General features: G+C 33.0%; 2 protein-coding genes across 4 annotated transcripts in view; both read left to right on the plus strand.

Annotated features, from left to right (window-relative positions):
* Window positions 1–21831, plus strand: part of LOC124362361 (brefeldin A-inhibited guanine nucleotide-exchange protein 3) — a 105497-nt gene that overhangs the window by 16150 nt on the left and 67516 nt on the right. For all 3 annotated transcript variants that reach the window (XM_046816797.1, XM_046816796.1, XM_046816798.1), the window contains exons 10-14: window positions 374–558; window positions 1253–1410; window positions 5906–6016; window positions 6965–7112; window positions 8861–9006. In XM_046816797.1, the coding sequence (XP_046672753.1) occupies window positions 374–558; window positions 1253–1410; window positions 5906–6016; window positions 6965–7112; window positions 8861–9006 (748 nt within the window). The remainder of the gene's footprint in view (window positions 1–373; window positions 559–1252; window positions 1411–5905; window positions 6017–6964; window positions 7113–8860; window positions 9007–21831) is intronic.
* On the plus strand, window positions 9370–10152 carry LOC124362364 (paxillin-like). The gene has a single exon (XM_046816800.1). The coding sequence runs from the start codon at window positions 9541–9543 to the stop codon at window positions 10102–10104; it is 564 nt and encodes a 187-aa protein (XP_046672756.1). The 5' UTR covers window positions 9370–9540; the 3' UTR covers window positions 10105–10152.

A 21831-nucleotide genomic window follows, 5' to 3' on the forward strand; every position in this document is an offset into this window, starting at 1 on the left:
AACTCTATCCATTGTACTCTGAGGTCTGTCAGATTTTAGACGCTGCAAATAGTGAAAGGTGAAATGGAGCAAAACTCAATATTTGCATTAAATCAACCCTTTTGTCAGTAGCTATGTTACATTTAAAAAATCAGTTGCTCACGGAGCCTTGGGATAGTGTCTAAAACATTGTAGTGCACTCATTTGAGCATCTGATGAGACAGTGACAATACCTCTATAATATATATTATGTATTGAACCCATATTTATATTTATGTAAAGGTTTATAAATCTTTTGGATATTTCTGGTTATGAGTAGTCAAAATAATTTAGGAAAAATCCAAGCCTAATTTCCTTACAATGGAAACTAAACCTGTAATTTATTTTGTGATAGGGTGATGGACTCTATAGAGGAATGCAGCCAGTGTACGGACCCGGCCATGGTGTACACCAGCGCCTCGTGTATCGTAGCAATGCTGACTACTCTACAGGAACTATCAACAGGCAAAGGGGTCACCACCAAGTACATGGACAAGATAAACGCTCTCTATCCCATTCTCGGAAATTGTGATTACAAAGGTAGCTGTGAGGTTTAACGTATTCATAATTTTTCACTTTCTGCGTTGTATGATTGATGGATATATGATATGGTTTTATTATTAAAAACATTTTTATGAGTAGCAAAAAATTGTATTTCAAAAGCGCGTGATGCACTAACTGGTGAAAGAACTTTTCAAATAAAATTTTGTGGCAGTTATTTGTAAAAACGATTGAAGTTTTAGATTCAGGATCATTAAAGTTGGGTTATTTGCAGTTTTAGAGGTATCTTTTAATATCAAGACATTGATGAGTAAAACTTAATATTCTAACAATAGCTAGTGTCCAGTCCAGCAGTAGAGAGCAGTCAAACAGATTTCCATGGTTTTGGTATCATTTCTATGAACCTCCAGCAAATACATTGAACAAATCTTGAATTTAAAACATGTGGTTCAAACTCTTAACTAATACATATAATTTGTTTTTAATGTTTTCAAATAAGTTAACCTAATTGTTAACCAGTTATTAATTATAACCTGATTGTTATTAACAGATGTTATAAACTGATTTTACAAATGATCAAAGAATGAAATGGTACAAGTTTTTGTTAGCATTTTGTCTGATAACAAACTAAAGTTCTCTTTATTGTTATATGACTGGAATTCAATTTTAAGCTTGTTTTAAAGTATAATTGTAATGCATCTACTATGTGGTAAATAGTCAATGTTTCCCTCAGGTGCCCTGACGTACGCCAGCATGGCTCGCCTGCCCCACCTGTATATGGAGAAGGAGATGAACGTAGAGCTGAGTGACGTAGAGAGCAGCAGCAGCAGCAGTGGTCACTCCTCTGGGCCTACAGAGGGACCTGAGGACGACTACCAGATAGATTCTGATGTGAGTCCAACAACTTAAACTATTTTGAGGAAACCTGTAAGGTCTAATGTAAGTAAAAAAGGCTGTAAAGGATAGTGTAGGGTCAACTCCTGTCTGAGATCTATCACATTTTGTCAATACTGTACGGTAGACCTTGTGTACTGTATCAATTCTCTTTCTTATTCAGTTTGTTACGAGATCAAATCAAATCAAAAAACATCTTTATTTCCATTATGGTACAAAAAATTTAGAAATCATAGGAGCACAATTTTTAAATTTATAATATAAAATTACTTAATGTAATTAACACCAAAACATAAAACTGCAAACAAATTAAATACTTATATATATATATATATATATATATATATATATATATATATATATATAAATATACATATATATACACATAGTATTGTATATATATATATATATATATATATATATATATACACATAGTATTGTATAGACTGCTCTAATGATTATGGAAATGTTTCCTCACATAGGTGCATAGCACCTGTGCGTGAGAGAATGAGTCCCATTAATTCAAAAATAATTTTCTTAGGGAAATAAGATGTTAAAATAAAATTGTTTAGTAAAAAAATATATAATAGAAAAATAATTCATTTAATAATTATAAATACTGATAATGCTCATAGTGGTAAAGAAGAAAAAGCAATATGAGGTTACAGAAGAGACGCAATAGCAAACATACTTATCAGTGAATGTAGGTAATTAAAATAAGGATAAACTACAAAATATTAGTTGATAAGAAATAAAAAAAACCGACAGACAAACGGACTCCTCAGTCAGGACAATGCTTGAGGCCTCTGCCCCTCCTTTCAATTAGCCTACCCCAAACTAATCTTACCCCGCACCTCTACCTACCACGTTGGCCACCAACACCACACGCTCACACTCACACGCACGAACCCACACACAACACCCCCCCCACACACACACACACACACACACAAAACTATCACCATGTGATCACAAATATAAAAGCACGCTCCCATCCTGTAATCCAATTTTGGACATTAAATTCTGTAATCAGATGTTATAATCCTTTCCATATAATCACGACCCACACTTTTTAACCAGTTTTTTACTTTTATTTTATAAGTTGATAATTTATATAAAAACATATCCTTGAGAAATTTTGGTAAATTTCTATAAATAATGTGAGAAACATAAAATGTATTTGTTTTTGAAAAAGTTCTATTTAGCCTGGGTGTAAATATGGAGGATGTAAAATTTCTTATTGCGTAATGGTGATTTGGAAATTCGAATATACTTCTGTAATTTTTGAAAATATATACAACAACTACTCTAACAAACAGCTGTCTTATATCCAAAACATCCATTTCGGTGAACAGCGCCTCCGATGCGTAATGCCTATTTTTTTCCCAGTGTTGCTTTAAGTATTGCTTTCTGAGTTACAAACAGTGGATTTAAAATACTTCTATAACTAGCACCCCACATTATGATCCCCTCCTCTAAAAGCGATTGAACATATGCGAAATAAGCTACTCTTATTTCTTCTAAAGTTAAAAAGTCATGCAGTTGACGAAAAGCATAAATGAGTTTTCGAAGTCTACCATTAACATAGTGAACATGTGCAGATGAATTCATTCTGTTGTCCAATATAACCCCTAAATATTTATAATTATCAACCCTTTCTAAAGATCCGTAATGACAAACCAGACTTGTGGGATTACCACACGTGTGTAGTTTAATTAAATTAATGAGAGTGTCACTGCTGTCTCTCAGGGCAATAGGCATAAATTTAGACTTAGATATATTTAAGGAAAGCAAATTTTGATCAAACCATTTTTTTATTAGATAAAGGTCACTATGCGCTTTTTGGAAAACTTCTTCCCAATTGGACCCCTCAAAAAATAGAGCAGTATCGTCTGCAAAAAGTGAAAGCTTACCAGAAATTCTAATTTTAGAAATATTATTTATATAGATTAAAAACAGAATAGGTCCTAAAGTGCTACCCTGGATTACTCCATAATTTACAGATGCCAGATTACTATTGATTCCGTTAATTGTGGTTATTTGCCTACGATTTTCGAGATAACTATCAAACCAATTAAATGAATTATTTTTTATTCCAACTAATTTTAATTTTTGGAGTAATTTGTATCTATCAACGGAATCAAATGCTTTGGCTAAATCGAGGAATGCCAATAAATATTTTTTGTTAGATGTTATTGCTTCGTTCAGACTCCTAGAGATATTAAAAAAAGCATCTGCGATATTTTTAGATTTTCTAAACCCGAATTGAGAGTCACTTAATATATCATTCTCTTCTAAATAAGTGACTAATTGGTCTTTAACTACCTTCTCCAAGACTTTGGAAAATACACTTAACAGGCTAATCGGTCTGTAGTTTGACATCAGGGTAACGTCATCCGCTTTAAATAATGGAATGACTTTGGCGATCTTGAAAACGCCTGGAAATTTGCCTGTACGTATACTTAAATTAACTATGTGAAGAAGCGGAATGCAGAGGAAATGATAATTTTCAATCAAGAGGGACGCGGATATACAATCATACCCCGGAGCTGAGCCACCACGCATGCTAGTAACGTACCGGTGAAGTTCTGTCTCAGTGATAGTGTGAATTGAGAATTCTGTGTTAACCGTATAGTCATTGTCATCAACGACAGGTGGACCGCTCGAGTCAATAGCCCGAGCTAAATTGTAACCTACTTGTGCAAAATAATTATTAAATTCTTCAGCCACCTGTCGACACTGCAGTTTCACGTCAGAGTCCGAGTTCATGGTTTTATCACCTGTAAATTGTGTAATGGGGAAACTGTTTTTTTTATTCACCCTCCCAGATAATTCATTTATTATTTGCCAAAAAAGTTTCGGATTATTCTTACTACTGATAATTTTTGATCTTTAATAGTTAAATTTTGCTGATTTAATTTGCGAATTCAATCTGTTTCTCAATTGTATGTAGTATTCTCTTAGATTCAGATTGAACGGCTGTTTTTTGAGGAGTTTGCTTACTTTATCCCTTTTCCTAATGCCCTTTTCCTAATACCAACTCTTCCGAAATCCATGGTTTAATTTTTTTTAGTCTATGCTTCTCATTTGTAAGAATCTTCTTCGATTTTTCAGTAAAACTGTTTTAAAATTTGTAAGAATAAGTTTGAACAAACATTGACGTCTGTGATATTTGTGACACAGGTCCAGTCGCAGTTCCCTAAGTAATTACTAAGTAACCTTTTGTCAATGATAGTAGTTTCACTAGGAGTCTTATGAATTTGTCTTGGCATTTTAATACTCAGGGCAGTACAGTGGTCAGTAATACTAGTCTCGATCACTGCTGTTTGTAAACTGTCAAAATTATCGTGTTTAATAAAAATATGGTCAAGACAAGTCTGACTGGCCCCCGCCTCTCTAGTTGGATTGTATATGCCACACATAAACCCACATTCATACAGTACGTCTAAGTATCTTTCGGTCTTGTTGTCAGGTGTCAAAATGTTAGCGTTTATGTCACCAATAAGTATATACGTTTTGGTTTTGGTAAGGCGGGAGTAGTGCTCACTGAGCGCAGCAGTAAAGTCGTCTAGATCGTTATCATGAGTTCTGTACACCGCCAGTAGGTTGAATTGTTTATTGTTATAAATCTCTTATGGATCCTCTTACATGTCTCTGATCCATGGAGACAGGGAAAAGAAAATCAGTGAAACTTAAAAGACAAAAAGTACATTACAAACAAAGATAAATTTAGGCCTTACTTCTTCGATATTACTTGATTGAAATTTCAGATCCAGGAGGGAAATTAAATTGTTGGGAAATTCTACATTTTCCCTACTCTGTGCAAATGACATTATGGATGTTCACTTATTGTTAAAAGCACACAACACACATACAGATAAAGCTGACAGGAATATGCACATTGCAGTGTATGCATCTAAACTCGGAGGTACGAGTTGGCTGACCCAAAATATGCAAGGTAATTGAAACGGGCAACATTGAGGATGTCTCTGTTAGTGTACCTAACTAACAAAACATCTGACGGACAGATGTTTCCTGCGCACACAATTAGGGTCACAATCTCTCCATGTGCAAGGGTTGCCTAACACATATGTACTATGGATATATGAAAGCAACTGTGTCTTAGAGGTTTTAATGCAAACATTTTGGCCTTGCAAGCTGTTAATGTAGTGATCTATGAAGTTTGAACCTGGACCCACTTACTCTAAATGTTTAAAGACCAGTTACTATATGATATGGAAGCCCAGTCAGATATATCATTATATTTATTTCTGATTTAATGCTCTGGATAAATTGTACTTAGAATGAATATCATTCTGTTAGTTTTAACAAATTTATAAAAAAATGTACAATAGTTCTATATTGTATTTTTTATTTTAATTGTGAAGGTGCAAAAGAATGGATATTTAATAAGAGAGTAGAAATTTTTTTTTAATAAACATACGGTTGTTGTATTTTTATTGATTGAAACATAATTTAATGTGTATGACAGATGGATGAGCTGGAAGCAGAGGCAGAGAGGAGACGGGAAGAGAGGGAAGCACAGAGACTGGAGAAACTGCAAGAGGCAAAAACACTCCAAGAAGAGGACACTCAGTTTCTGGTAAAAGATTTTTCATGTGGTCATCATAGCTATTTTTGAGCATTACTTTTAACCTATTGTCGTGCCACATTTTCTATTGCATGCTTAAGTGAAAAATAAAAGATCTCAGTAGATAATACAATGTTTAACTGTGCATATTTCTGTATTTCCATATTCCTATGAGATCACCAAAGACCAAACGATTGTGTTTCACCTCCTTGAAGGACACAATATTCAGGAATGTTTCCTGTGATCCTAGATATTTGTGTAAACATTGAAATCCTACATATAGACATAAATAGTCAGACACATAACTCATTGTCTGATCAATTCTGAATAAACTGTATTTCACTCTCCTTAGCCATAATCGTGAAATTCTTTTCCTGCTGTGTATTGTTTTTGGTCATTCAATATGAAAGTATTTTAATGACTTTCATTTTGAAAATGAAAATATTTGAGTCAATCCCTAAAATTATAAGGTACACAATGACCATGGATGGTAAAAATCTATTGCTGACCTACGATCTTGTGAAAATGCATCCAATCATAATACAAGCCATTGCTTAAAACCAAATTAAGTAATATTTTTAGAGCTATGTTTGGTATAGAAAATTCTATGTATAATATTATTTTTATTGGGTTCTATTTTTCAAATGATTAATAAAGTAGAACTTCAACAATCAAATATAAAATGCTTCTATACACATTTTAAATCACAAAGAACATGCAGAAAAATAATCTGTCAAAATAATGTGGAGCTATTTGACTAAATAGCAAAACAGAGAATACTAATATGTTTGGAAGTCCTACTTGCAGGCTTTCAATCTACCCACTAGACAGTGTTAGAATCCTGATATGCAAGTGGTAACCACGATTCTGCTGTAACTTGGAACATTGTTTAGTAACTTTAAGTTTATGAAGAATATCGTAATCTTAGTTTAGATCAAGTAAAGACAGAGTTATTTCCAGATGCCAGCGGAATCGATGGATGTGGAACGTCAGAATGCAAGGTACTTCATGAATGCTCTAGTTGCTCTACTACCCTCTCTGCTGTCACTGCGTTCCTCCATTCAGGTGGATGAAGCACTCCAGGAGTTTGCTTCTAAGTATTGCCAAGGTATGTATGTGAATTTTGTTGTGGTATAATTTACTTAAAAAATATTTGTAGATGGTTAATATACCGAATCTTTTATTGAACGATAATAGGGACCTAATAATCAAATTGATTTTTAATAAAAATATGTATTTAAAAATGTGGAATATTTTAATAGGTCAGATATTTAGACATGAAACTAGTAACAAATTAAATAGAAAATAATACCCAATAACCTGACTTATCTCTGTGAAAAAAAGATCAATTTTGGAATAAGTGTGTCCTTGTTGCCTGGCTATCTTTATCAGATCTCTTTCAGATTGCAAGACATAAGTTTATTAGTTATTCATCTTTGTACCTTATCGGTGGAGCTTCAGCGAAGCCTATCACTCTTGGGGCTGGAAAAATGTAATTTCTGTTCCTGGTTTAGTGGTCATGTGGTACAATAGTTTGGCAATTGAGGAATAATTTAAATCCCTTTTGGGTGCCATAGTGTTTCATACATCCCTGGTGTAAACATGCATAAGTGCCAGCGTCGTGCATGTTGTCAGTTTTTTTTTTTTATAATATTTTATATTGTACTATGTTATTCCACCTTAAATGTTCTGGCACAAAAAGTATGAAGTATGAATAAAAGCTTATGAAAGGTTCTTCACTTGTTTTAAGAAGGCAGTCTAACATATCCTGATTTTTTTCTAGATTAATATTTGATTTAGATTTGATTCTGTTACCTCCCCTCCTTCCACACAGCACCAAAAAGTAAGAGATGTGTGACTCAAGTAAGCAGTAGTAGACTGACTGACTTGATCCAACTACAAGTTGACCTTCAAAACCATTACAAAGTCCACTATTGTTTATAATGCATCAACATTGGAGTGTTTAGGTATTTAACAAAATTAGAAAGTATTCAGCAAATAATTATCAATAATATATTGATGTTGTGCCACTATACAAGATAGAATTATTCAACTTACAAAAGGTACAATTGCAACCAAATTATAGCTTTATGAATTTGTCACACCTCATTGTATCATAAAGGAGTGTAACTTTAGAAGACTTGTGGCAACATGGAAAATGTCCTTTTGAATTAGTGATTGTCATTTCTATTGCATATAAATGGTATCTTTTGTTATTAGAGTACTATTAGTTATCTGCAGCTTCACACACAATTTTCAAAATCCAAGCCTGTATTCATGTAGTGAATGCACTGTTGGTGTAATATAATGAAGCCCTAGTATATTTTTCAAACACAGGTAGGCCTATATCAAGTACATATTATTTCGGTGTTCATGGTTGAGAAAATCAGACTTATGCTCTGTAAAAATTGTAAATGGCTACTAGTCATGAAAAATGAGTCACATGAGCAATGGTCCTTAGCCACTAAAAGAGAGTAATAAATGAAAGTAATGTGAGAGGTGGAAATCTGCCTATCAGGCTATCACTGGGGTTTTCTCAAGTGACCCTGGTGCTGCCTTGACCCTCAGACATCCGGATCCAGGCTATCGCCAGAAGTGCATATCATCTCCAGCAGGAAGGGCACTGATTGGTGTATGGCTGCACTCATGGACATTGAAAAACCACCAAAGTGGTTCAGAAAAATGGTCTATTGCTCACGATCTTGCTCAGAAGTTTCAAATGTTCTTTTAACAAATTCTTACCAGGTATAAAACTTATTGAATTTAAAAATGAACTACAGGTGTAAGTGAAAATGTTATTATTTATTATGAACAGCGTTACAATGTTGATTTGTAGAAATTATTATTTGTTTTCAGATCAGTATGCAGAGAAAAATTTCCAAGTGACAATCATGAATGCTGATGGTATTTACTTAGCAACATATTCAGCCCTTCTTCTCAACCTCAAGCTAATACAACAGGGTTATTACGAGAATGAGTCCAAGAATGTGCCTCTGAATGAGGTATATTAGTATTTTATTATTGTTAGTTTAGTTCTTATTTTTTGTTTTAACTTTTAATAATAATTCTCTATGTATAACATTTTAATAATTGCTTTTGTTGTTATGCTTAAAAATAATAAACAATGGACAAAAATAATGTTGAAAACATAGTAAGAAGTATGAATAGATTGATATTTTAACGCTATATTGATATAAACTTTATTGAAGGATAAAAAGTTCAAGTATACCGTATACCTTTTATATTCTTAATAATACATTGAACTTTCAAAATTAGAAAACATGTTAAAAATTTACTCCATTTATGTGAAAGCAGTTTTTTAAAATTTTATACTTTAAGTAAACTAGTATTGTTGTAAATTTAAAACCATAGGAATAACATTTTAACATGTGTAAAAAAAGTAGAGGTGTATAAGTAATTAAATTTAATATATTTTAATCACCATTTTTCAATGGTGATTAGAAATGATAAATTTTTGTTGTAATTTATAATCAATTGTTTCCACATATAATTAAAAGACCAAATTTTCAACCACAATGAGCACTGTGAACATCGTGAAACCGGCGACTACGACAGTGGAGTGTGCTAGTTGCCATCAGCCGATAGCAGACATGATCGTGCAAGCGATGGACAAGTCCTGGCATCAAGAGCATTTTGTCTGCACCCACTGCAAGCAACCGATCACGTCTCAGCGATTCCACGTGTACGACAACCAGCCGTACTGCGAGGTAGACTATACGGAGCTGTTCCTCAAGAAGTGCACTGTATGCGGAGAGCCCATCAAGGACGTGGTGGTGATGGCATTGGCCAAGCCGTGGCATAAAGAGTGCTTCAACTGCACCGACTGCAGTGCAGCACTTTCACAGAATGGGTATCACGAGGAGGATGGCAAACCTTATTGTCAGCACTGCTTTGAGGTCAAGTTCTGCCCACGGTGTAAACTGTGTGAAAAGCCGATCGTGGATACATCTGTCATTGCGCTCGGAGACAAGTACCATCCCGGCTGTTTCCGCTGCAGCAAGTGTGATGAACCTGTGCTGGACCGTACATTCAAGATGATCAAAGGCGTCCAGGTCTGCTCTAACTGTGATAAACATTGAAATGTTCTGTATTGGACTTTTGCAATAAATAGCAGTTTACTTTTTGTATTTATCAAAGTTTTGATTTATTATATTATAAATATTAAATATTTATTTGATTAAAAACCAAAGTATACTTTTGTTGAATATAGGCTACTTGTAATTTTAAAAAGTACAATTACAGAGGTATGTTTCTATAGGAATGTTTTGTTAGGGAGAGATGTGATTACTAGATCGGGAATGTGGTAATTGTATTAATAACCACTTAGATTTCATTAGTACAGAGCGGCAATGATTATTCATGAATCAGATATTGGTTATATTAAACCAATATTTTTTATAACCAGGCTTCTAGTAAGTACAGTTGTCAAAAATTTAGTCAATCAAATTCTTCTCTTAAATCCATTTTATTGGTATTATTACCAGTCAGATCACATTTCTACCTATTCTATATGAAAGACCAAGAGTTTTCTTTTGTGGTTTTTTGATTTCTCACAGTTTGTTCCGAACATTTTGTTCAATACAAAAATAAACCGGCTAAACCATCTACTAAGTGAAGTATGCCCCAGCCTCTTGGTTCTAACAGAACACGGTCTCAAGCAAAGCGATATTGAAACCACAAAACTTCTAGGATACTCTCTCGTATCTGAATACTGCAGAAAAGAACATAGACTGGGGGGGGTTGCTATTTATTGTAGAGACAACTTAATAAACAATATAGAGGCCATAGACATGAGTAACCACTGCGAAGAAAACCTATTCGAGGCTGCAATGGCACATATTATAATCAAAAGGAAGCATCTCTTTCTCCTTGCGTATACCGCCCTCCTGGGGTAAACATTCAAAATAGCTTGGACATCCTGTCAAACATTCTGGACAATAGTCAAGCACATAATAGGTAGTTTATTCTGACAGGAGACATAAACATTGACAGATTAAAACCCAACAACCCGGACAGCCTGATGTTTGACAACGAATTGGCAACACACAACATAAGAAGGCTCCCTTTGCCACCAACTCGCATTACAGTTGACACAAGCACTTCAATTGACTGTATATGCACTAATATTCCAGAACATGACCTTAGTGCTACAATTTTACAAACTGGACTATCGGATCATACCGCCCAAATATGTAGCCTGGACTTTTGTAAAAATGACGACAACACACAAACTCTTCGGCGACAAATGGGAAGGAGAAACCTTGACCAGCTCAAGTCACTGCTTTCTATAAAAAACTGGGATACTATCTATAATGCTGAAGATGCGGAAACAGCATATAACATATTCGAAGGAGTGCTGCAAACTGCCCTTGACATCTCCTGCCCTCACAAGAAGAACAAAAATAAAACTAAGAGTAAACCAATTCACTACTATGACCAAGAATCAGCTGAGATAAAAGCTGCCTACTTAAGAGCCTCAAACACCTATGAAATTACCGGAAGGGCACAAAGTAAAGAAACTATGGTAAACATAAAAAAGAAGTACGACAGAAAACTAAGGATGTTGCAACAAAATGCAAATACACAGAAAATAATGACATCTGACAACAAATCCAAAGCTGTATGGGACATAATACATACAGAGACCAATGCCAAACAACTTAGCAAAACGTGTCCTAAGCTAAACATTGACGATGCAGTGGTAGACAATCCTCTTCAGGTAGCTGAACAACTAAACACTTTCTTTACTCAGATAGCAGAAGTGACATTACAGCAAAACAACCAACAGCCAGGAGACAGCAGATTAGAAGAGGACCTAAACCTCTTAAACCACCCTTTAATACAACCATTTGATCTGACCGCCACAACATGGGAAGAAGTAAGTCAAGTAATACACAACCTAAAAAACAAATCATCGAGTGGTACAGACGAATACTCATCAAAAGTTGTAAAGCATTGCGCAGTGGAATTGATTCATCCTCTTACATCAATTATAAATAAATCATTTTCCCTGGGCCAATTCCCAACAAAGCTTAAAGTCTCCAAGGTCTATCCCCAGCACAAAAAAGGACCAAAAACTGACCCAAAAAACTATAGACCCATTTCCTTAATATCAACGTTTTCAAAAATTATTGAAAAAATAGTATTGAAGAGACTAATGACACATCTTACACAACAGGACTTAATTACTGACTGCCAGCATGGCTTCCAGAAGGGAAAATCTACTTTATCTGCCATCATAAGTCTGGTCGAATCTATAATTGACAGCATAGAGGAGGGACAATTTGTCACTGCCTTATTCCTAGACTACAGTAAAGCCTTTGATTGCTTAGGACACAGCCTCATCTCTAAAAAACTTGCAGCTTTGGAAGTAACAGGTCTGGAAAACAAGTGGTTTGATAGTTATCTCAAAGGGAGATCCCAAATTGTGGAGATTCAGCATACTACATCTGGCGTCACTAGCATGTTCAGATCTTGTCCTCAACCAATTACTAGAGGAGTCCCACAGGGATCTGTGTTGGGACCCATTTTGTTTATTCTGCTGACTAACGACTTTCCCAGCTCTAATTCAAAATGAAAGTACGAGCTGCATAATGTACGCAGATGATACCACTCTTCTTCTAAGAAATGACACAGCTGAACAATTGTACAGTAACTCTATCACATCATTAGAAAGCGCCATAACCTACAGTAAATTAAATGACTTAGCAATAAACCCTGACAAAACTACACAGGTACACTTTAGCAGGAAGAAAGAGGTACCAGCAAGCATTCCCAATATATCAGTGGCTAACCAGATCAAGTTTTTGGGAGTAACTCTCGATAGCAGACTCACATGGGCAGATCATGTAAACAAAATATGCAATAAAATTAGTACAGGCATCTACGTTGTTAAACGTATTAAATGGGTAGGCTCTCTGGAAGCAGCAAAAATAGCCTACTATGCACTAATAGAGTCTCACATTAGGTATGGCCTTATAGTCTGGGGAACCTCCCAAGGAAACCTCAAGAGAGTTCTGGTACTCCAAAAGAAGGCAGTTAGGACCCTTGCAAACCTTGAGCCACTACAAACTTGCCGACAGGCCTACCAGACCCTAGGCATACTTACAGTACCTGCACTTTACATTTATGAAGCCATCTTGCACGTAGATAAACTACATCTGCAGACTCACATGGACCTCCATAATTACCCCACACGCCATGCCTCAAGGCTCACCCTACCTCAACACAGAACAGCTTTATACGAGAAGAAACCTTCATACATTGGCCGGAAATTTAAAAACCTTCTACCAGACTACCTCCGCAGCCTGACAGGAAACAGACTAAAGAACCTACTTCGAGAGTTTTTGCTGAAGAGACCTGTATACACCACTGAAGAGTTCCTGGAATCTGCTAACACTGGAACCACGTGATTTTAAAAATTGAAGCATAAACCTCCTAAACTCACAATGATGACACTATTAAACTGTAATTATCTAACTTTGCATTATGTATTATATTTTGACAAATTACTGTACTTAATGTTCATGTAATAAAGACATTTTCATTTTGATTTGATTTGATTTTGATTTCATCATTTTCATCAGCTGTTGTTTCCAGGAAAGCACATATGCGTAGTGTGTTGTCACTTAGATACGTAAGAGTACATTTTGTTATTTAAAGTCTTTTTAATGTTTGTTTCTTTTTCATTTTGTGGTTATATAATTTAATAAATAGTATTAAAATTTTTAGAAATGATTAATTAATGTATACTGAGCAATATTATTTTACAAAGTGATGTCAATGATTTTGTTGAATTCAGGTGGAGGTAAATATTTTCAAACGCTCTTAAAATAAAAAAAAAAAAAAATAAATACCAAGTACTGTATTTTATATCTAGGATTTGTTATAGTAAAAATATATATGTGTATAAACCACTTGATGACCAAAAAAGTAAGAGCGTATCAAAGTGTTAGATAACTACCACAAGTAGAACAAAATTTCAAATGTTCAAATAAAGCTTAAAAAACATAAATTTTACAACATTGTACATTTTTGTCTTCATAGGGAAATTTCCTACATTGGTAGTGGTAGGATTTTTGGTATGTGTAATATTTAAAAACATGTGCGTGCTTTTTTGCTGTAAAAATATCACTTAATAGAATTAATATTATAAATCGTGATTATTTTTTGTCAGTTGGATAGTGACAGTTTATACTTTTTTAGTGTTCTAATCTTCAATTTGTGATTTATGCACTTCTTGCTTGTTGAAGATTGTCCTTTTTCTACACACAGATGTGTAGTTTTAAGTGAAAGAATGATTTCATTTTTAATTTTTTTTACAGTAGACTCTCTCTAGTTTGGCCCCGGTTGGTTTAGCTGCTGAATAAATTGGTCATCTTCTTGGAAATAATAAACCACCCGTGGCCGTGGGATAGTTTCCCACAGCAGAAATTAACAGGAATCAACTTGTGTATTACATTTCCGGACAAAACGTAAATTAATCATCTCAGTTGAGGATTGATTTCATTGTTACATTTAATATGTTTTTAACTGTGTTTAACTGTGTTAAGTGTCTGCAGGAAAACACGTTTTAAAAAATGAGTTGTAAACGTAAATACAAACCGGTGAAAATGCAGGATAGACTTAATATTTTACAGTGCCTAGATATAGGTGAATCAGTGCAAAGCATTTGTAGGGAGTTCAATGTACTTAAAAGTACTGTTAATGACTGGCGTCATAACAGACAATCCTTTTAGGCATTTGTATGCAAATTGAAACAGTTCTGACTACTAGATCTACCTTAAAAAAACAAAAAAAACACAAACTGGTTGATGATGCATTGTAGCTGTGGTTTATGCAGGGGCGTAGAAGAGGAACTCCAATAAATGAATCTGTTTAAAAGGAAAGACAATTATTCTTCACACAAAACTTTGTGAAAAAGGAAAATTTTCAGCTAGTGATGGTTGGCTGACATGATGGAAAAAATGCCGTGGAATACATTTCCTAGGAGTGTAGGGGGGTTGCTCTCATCAACAGTCTCCTAATTTCTTGTGAAAACTGAGCCCTGAACAAGTTTACAATATTGACAAGACGGATTTAAACTACAAACTTTTGCCTCCGAAAACCATTACTTTGGCTCAAGAATCTTCAGCGCCAGAATTTTAATAAAAAGAGAATCACTGTTGCGTTATGCTCCAACTCAACCAGTTCACACAAGTTAACTCCATTTGTCATAGGGAAGTCAGACAAACCCAGAGTATTTAAGAAACTTAAATATGTCTTCTCTTCCAGTATACTACAGAGCTCAAAAGTCTGCCTGGATGGACACATATTTGTTCAAAAAGTGGTTTATGGCTGAATTCGTTCAAAGAGTTAAAGAACACTTGATATCTTAGAAGTTACCCATTAAAGCACTTCTTGTACTTTATAATGCACCTATGAATACCGTGGAGGACCGGTACTGCATGATGGCAGTGGCTTTGAATCAGTGCAGACGTTTTATGAGTTGGTTCCTCCATAAATCTATTAATTTAGTGTAATAGAATCACCCTATAAATGTTTAGATCGTGATTCTATATTGTGTACTGAAGGCTATAATTGTGTATAATCTGTGTGTTTTTGTAGTTATCATTAAGAAAGTGTTTTTATAGTATGTACTATTGTCAACATAAACTGAAAAAATGGCCGTCTGTGGTGGTATCATCAAACCTTTGGGCTGTAGGTAGAAGATCTCCTGCTTTGATTGTAAAAGTGATTTTCATTTTGCCCGTTTTCCTGTGTCAAAACTATAGTAAGGTATAGGGTTAGACATAGAATATTTCCAAAATGAAGGAAGCAGTATGTGAGATGTGATCCTTGTGCTGCCAATAGGAGGACCAGTTTGCGGTTAGAGTCTAGAGCTAACGATGGAAAGCTTTCATTACAGGATGTATTAACAGCAATGAAGATTTAAAAGTGAGCAAAAAAAAACACAATCAAAGAATTTAATATCTCCTATGAGTCCTTAAACAGTTAAATTAGATGGTTAAAACTAATGCCTTAAAACAAAACTACTTTGATAAATGGATGAATACTGAAGATAATAGGATGCACTTCTTGTAACTGAAAACAAACAATTAAAAGAAAAAGGTTATGTTTAGAGAGTAGATATTAGATCGATTTGGAGCAGTATTTCCAGAAAAAAAAATAAAAAAAAAAAAAAAATAAAAAAAAAAAAAATAAAAAAAAAAAAAAAAAAAAAAAAAAAAAAACAAAATAAAAAAAATAAAAAAAAAAAAAAAAAAAAAAAAAAAAAAAAAAAAAAAAAAAAAAAAAAAAAAAAAAAAGAAAAAAAAAAAAAAAAAAAAAAAAAAAAAAATAAAAAAAAAAAAAAAATAAAAAAAAAGATAAAAAATAAAAACAAAAAAAAAATAAAAAAAAAAAAAAAAAAAAAAAAAAAAAAAAAAAAATAAAAAAAAAAAAAAAAAAAAAAAAAAAAAAAAAACTAAAAAAAAAAATAAAAAAAAAAAAAAAAAAAAAAAAAAAAAATAAAATAAAAAAAAAAAAAAAAAAAAAAAAAAAAAAAAACTGCTTAGAATTCCATGGGACAAGTACCTATAGTCCTAGTGATTGAGGATGTTTTAACCTAAGGTTAAAAATGATTGGCCAAGCTCTTAGGCCATGGGACATTACAAGATCAAATGATTGACAATTGTCATTTTCTGGGTGAAAGGCACAAAAGGAGGGGACTCTGGTATTATTGTTAAATTTGTCCGGAGAATTGATGTAGAAAACTTACTTCAAAAAAGAGAAAAGGGAAAAATGTCCTCTCAAACTAGTGCATTAGGGTTACAGACAGACTCAATCAGTATTTATTAATGAATCCTCTCTCCCCCGCCAGAAGGAGGTTGTTTGCTACGGCAAGAGCAGGTGAAGATAAAAAAAGAGTACAAATGGTTGTGGGTAAGAAGTGGAAAAATATTTCTAAGGGAAGGAGGAACCAATGCACCAGCTAAAAAAAATTAAACTGTTGTAAAATGCAAGCAGATCTTGATGTATTGTAAGTGTTTAATCTGTCTGTGTGTATTTATGTATTATGTTTTGTTAGTGTATAAGTAGACTAAATTTTGGTTAATAGATATCAAAAATAGGTTTTTTTGTGTATTTTAGTTGTTGGAAATGCCGGATCATTCGCAGTATTATGAAGGACATTAAATTCTATTGATAAGGATACTGGATTTGTGCTTAGTTCATCAAAACATTAGAAGTTGAAGAGCAACTTTTGATATTTTATAGCAGAAATGTCAATTTTATATCATCAACCAAAATTTTTTATTTTACTGAAAATTTGGGAGATAAATAGTTTGGATGCAGTGTTTATATCACCTTCCAGATTTATAATTCATATTTCATACAAGATGAACAAAATTCAGGTCCTGGAGGAGTAGGCTGTCTTTGGTACATAATAGCATTGGTAACATTACCCTGGGAAATATTAAATTTACCTCTGCTGATGTTCTAGAAATATCATTTGAAATGTTCGGTTTATATTTTTTTTAAAAAAAAAAAAAAAAAAAAAAAAAAAAAAAAAATACTTCATGTATATAGGTTACAGCAAACAGACTCCCGAATCATTTATTAATGAACTCTTAAAACTCCTATTGTCTCCACAGATGTAAATCAGCTCTAACTATTAATTGTGGGAGATATGAATATAAACTTGTTAGACGATAATTAATATCACAGGAGAATATAAAACAATATTAGCGGTTAATGGTCTTGAATCATTAATACAATAGACCTACCGAATTACCGACATATCACAAACGTGATTGTCCATGTATTTGTTCCGAGTTAAAAACAGAAATAACAGTGAAAGCTGAAGAATCGACTGTCATATCCACGGATTCATTGTTTATCAGCTGTTTGGCCTGCGAGCTGAGTTGGTTCAAGGTCAAGCAAAGTGGTCAACTGATCGCATTGATTCATGCACAACTCGCGATAGTTTATTAAGTAATCGCTTGAGTGGTCTGATGTTTTATAAATGAAAGGGAAATGCTTCCAATGGCATTCGATGAGTTATATTTAATGCTTAATTACTTAATAAGTAAGAGTAAAAAATAATTAGAGGAAAGACATTTTAATAATAAAAAGATTAAAGCCATGGATTGATGAAATTAAGTTGTAAAGCGCTTTTAAAACGATGAAACTTGTTATTTTAAGGAGAGTACAAGTTGAACCTTACAATGAATTGATTCTAAAATCATTTTAAGGGAAATATGAACAACACTGCAATAAGATATTAGAATATTAAAAAATAATTATTTTCGTAATCTTTTCCAAATTATAAATGGCAATTCTAAAGGAAAACATGGAATTATTTTAAATGAAGTAACGGGACAGCAATATAAAACTTTTACTCCAATTATTTTGGAGATAATAATAAATGTGAAAATGACCAATATATGTTGTACTGAATTTAATAAATATTTTTTTGTCTCAATAGCTGAATATCTGTTTCTAATCAAAGCACACAAATACATTTAAATGACGTGCATCTATAAAATGTTTTTAAGTGACATTACGCAGTCGATGTTCTTAAGTTCCGGTTCTAGGAGCAGGAATACTCACTGTGATGAAGCTCTTTAAAAAAACCATTTACAGCACTGGGATTGATGGCATTTTTAGTTCTCAAATTATTAAGAAACATTCAAGAAAATTAGGTTAAGTACTAACGTATATTATAATATTTAAGTTTTCAATCAGAAAAATTGAGCTAGGAGGCTGTGGTAATCCCAATTCATAAAAAAAGAATCAAAACTAAACCGCTGGTAATTATAGACCAATATCCCTTCTTTCATCATTTCACTAAGATAATGAAAAAGATTATAAAGAAAACAGTTAATTACATTTTTAGAAAAACATAACTTTTGTAGTTCTAATTCAATTGGTTTCAGGCAGGGTTTAAATACAGTGTGGCTCTTTTAAAATTTATGCGGGAGAGGTCTCTGAGGGGATAAATATATGGAAAAAAAGGTAAGCGGCTGTCCTAGATATAACTAAAACATTTGATATGGTGAATCATGATATATTACTGCAAAAATATATAGGTGTGGAATTAGGGGTAGTTGTTTTTAACTGGTTCAAAAGTTATATTTTAAGAAGAAACACAGCGTGTAAAGTTGAATGGAGTGCTTAGCGATTTACGTGAAGTTAAAGTTGGAGTTCCACAGGGGTTCTGTTTTTGGGGTGCAGTTCATTTTTTTAATATATATTAATGATTTAATGTAGCGCAAGTTTGTTGGAAAAAGTAACTTTCTTTCGCTGATGATACTGCTTTCTCTTACGTTTGGGAGAATCATGGGCTGATGTAGAGTTGTAATATGAAACCTAGAATCTTTCAAGCTTTACAGTGGTGGTTTTCATAAAAAAAATATGATTTAAGTACCGCTATAACAATATTATTTAAATTTTTTAATTTAGGGAAGGTTATCATTTTAACAAATAGGATATTCTACAATGTATTGATTGGCATTTGTGAGTAGGAGTGGTACTATTGTATTAATAAATGTATTGAAAGTAAAAAATTACTGACAGTATTAAAATATTTTGGGAATATTTTAGATAAGGATTTTGTCATGGAAAAAAAAACATATATTAGATTTAAAGAAAAAATTAAATAATGTTTTGAGACTATTTTATTTTATTACAAAACATGTGTGATAAATGATACACTAAGAATGATATATTTTTCACTGGTGCTCATTGTAGAATGGAAAATATGCGAATTTCAGTTGGGGAGGGACAGGGACATAATACTAACACAAAATCCTTTGTTTATTATTCAAAAACATTTCGTTAGGCTAATTTTACGAAGAAATATAACTGAACGCCAAAGTTTTCCTTTATTGTATCAACTTAAAAATACATACCATGTAAGACATGCGTATTTTTATAAAGTCTTGAAGATTTATTAATCGTCGTAGCAGGAATAGTACAGATTTAAATGATTACAGATCAAAATTAAGACAATGCGTCAGATGTATGTGTACCTAGGCCATTCAAACCACATTTTTTACTTTTATAAGCTATAATTTTTGTGGCGCCAACGAATAATTTAAAAATTACCTAATCGCATTCGCTACGTCAATTCTTTAATAAATTCAGCTCTAAATTAGACAGTGGTTGTTGGAAATTGAAAAATAATAGACGAAATATTTTCTGAGGATAATTACAGTAAAAAAGTTTTTGTTTTTAAAGTTTATGGCAGATTAAAAAAATGTAAAATCTTCTTTGAATTATGGATATACGTTATTTTTTGTTTATATATTATTTAAAACTTATATAAATATAAAGGTTTGCTTATTAATTTTTTATGTACATAAAATCAAGTTTAAGGTTGATTTTTGTTTTGTTGTAGGGTAAAATAGACACAGTAGTGTTTATTCATGAAACTAGAATATTTTTGTTTAATGGTTTTATAATATTTGTATGGGCTTTAAAAGAAAGACAAATTATTTAATTTGAAAAGTGTTGTATTTTTTTATGAGTAGACTTTGTTGGTTTTGGAGAAATTATTTTTCAGTCTATATGTAATTGAAAATAGATCTCCAGGCATTTGTAAAATAAATTCAGTAAAGACCTCAATCAGGCTGTTGCCTTGAGGAGTCTATTTCTCATAATTATATTATATTATGCATTGTAATTGAAATTATAAGTTTTAGGATCTGACTTGGCAATTGTTTTATTTTATTTTTATGTATTGTATTGTGCCAATGTTACAAATGGTCTGCAATGATTTGTAACATTTTGTTGTTTTGAGAAATAATTTATTATTATTATTATTATTATAAAGTTCTTTCTGAAATCCTGGGTGAAATGGAAGGTGACAGCAGCACACGTCTTGTTCAGACCCTTAAGACATTTAACATTAACATCATTATTTATATGGTGTCAAAGTCTTATGATGAGATACCATCATCTATATTTACACAGTCCTGGAGAAAGGTCTGGCCGAAAGTAGAAGATACCGTAGAGATGAGCAAAGAAAGAAACCAGAGAGCAGAAGAAAAATGTTTTCTGAATTGGACGACTACCAGTCCATGTTGAATGATCTACTACTCCTGCCCAATTCTACAGATCTGCTAGAGAATGTAGTTGTGTAATGGGTTTCTCAAAATGATGATAAAATTGGGAAAGAGATACTCAATGACAATGACTTAGTCGAAGCAGTCACGACTTAAGAAAAAGAATTAGAAGAGAAAGATGAAGTTATCGAAGAGGGAAACAGAGAGGGAATTTTGAGCAAAAGAGGGAATGGGAGTGCTGGAGTGTGCAACAGCCTATATTGAGCAACAGGTTGTCTTATTAGCTGTTGACATAATGTTTATGAAAAAGTGGCGTGATTAGGCTTTTAAAAAAACAGTATAAAAGAAGGAGCAGAAAAAATAACAGTTTTCTTTTAGTATTGTTTGCTTCATTTATATCAGTTTTAAGAGCCAACGATGTGTGTCGATGTATTTCAAACATTAATTTCTTAAGTTTGGGATGAAGATTTTTATTTATTATATATTTATTCTTATTGTCTGATGTATTAATATTTTATGTAACTGGAACACCATGACAGTATAACAACACTACTGTTTAGATGATTATGCTGTACTTGATTGTTAAAACCATCTTAGAGTTCATATTTGATTCTATTGGTTATTAAAAAATACCGGCGGTTAGTCCTGCCATTTTTTAATCTGGCTAAGGGTCTGGTTCTAAGGTGGCTGAACTAGAGGGAGTCTACTGTATTTTTGTTTATGAAATAAAATTTGTTCACTTGGCTGGAAAAGGCTATA

The sequence above is a fragment of the Homalodisca vitripennis genome, chromosome 5 (genome assembly GCF_021130785.1).
Source record: "Homalodisca vitripennis isolate AUS2020 chromosome 5, UT_GWSS_2.1, whole genome shotgun sequence".
In the NCBI taxonomy this organism is placed as follows: Eukaryota; Metazoa; Arthropoda; class Insecta; order Hemiptera; family Cicadellidae; genus Homalodisca; species Homalodisca vitripennis.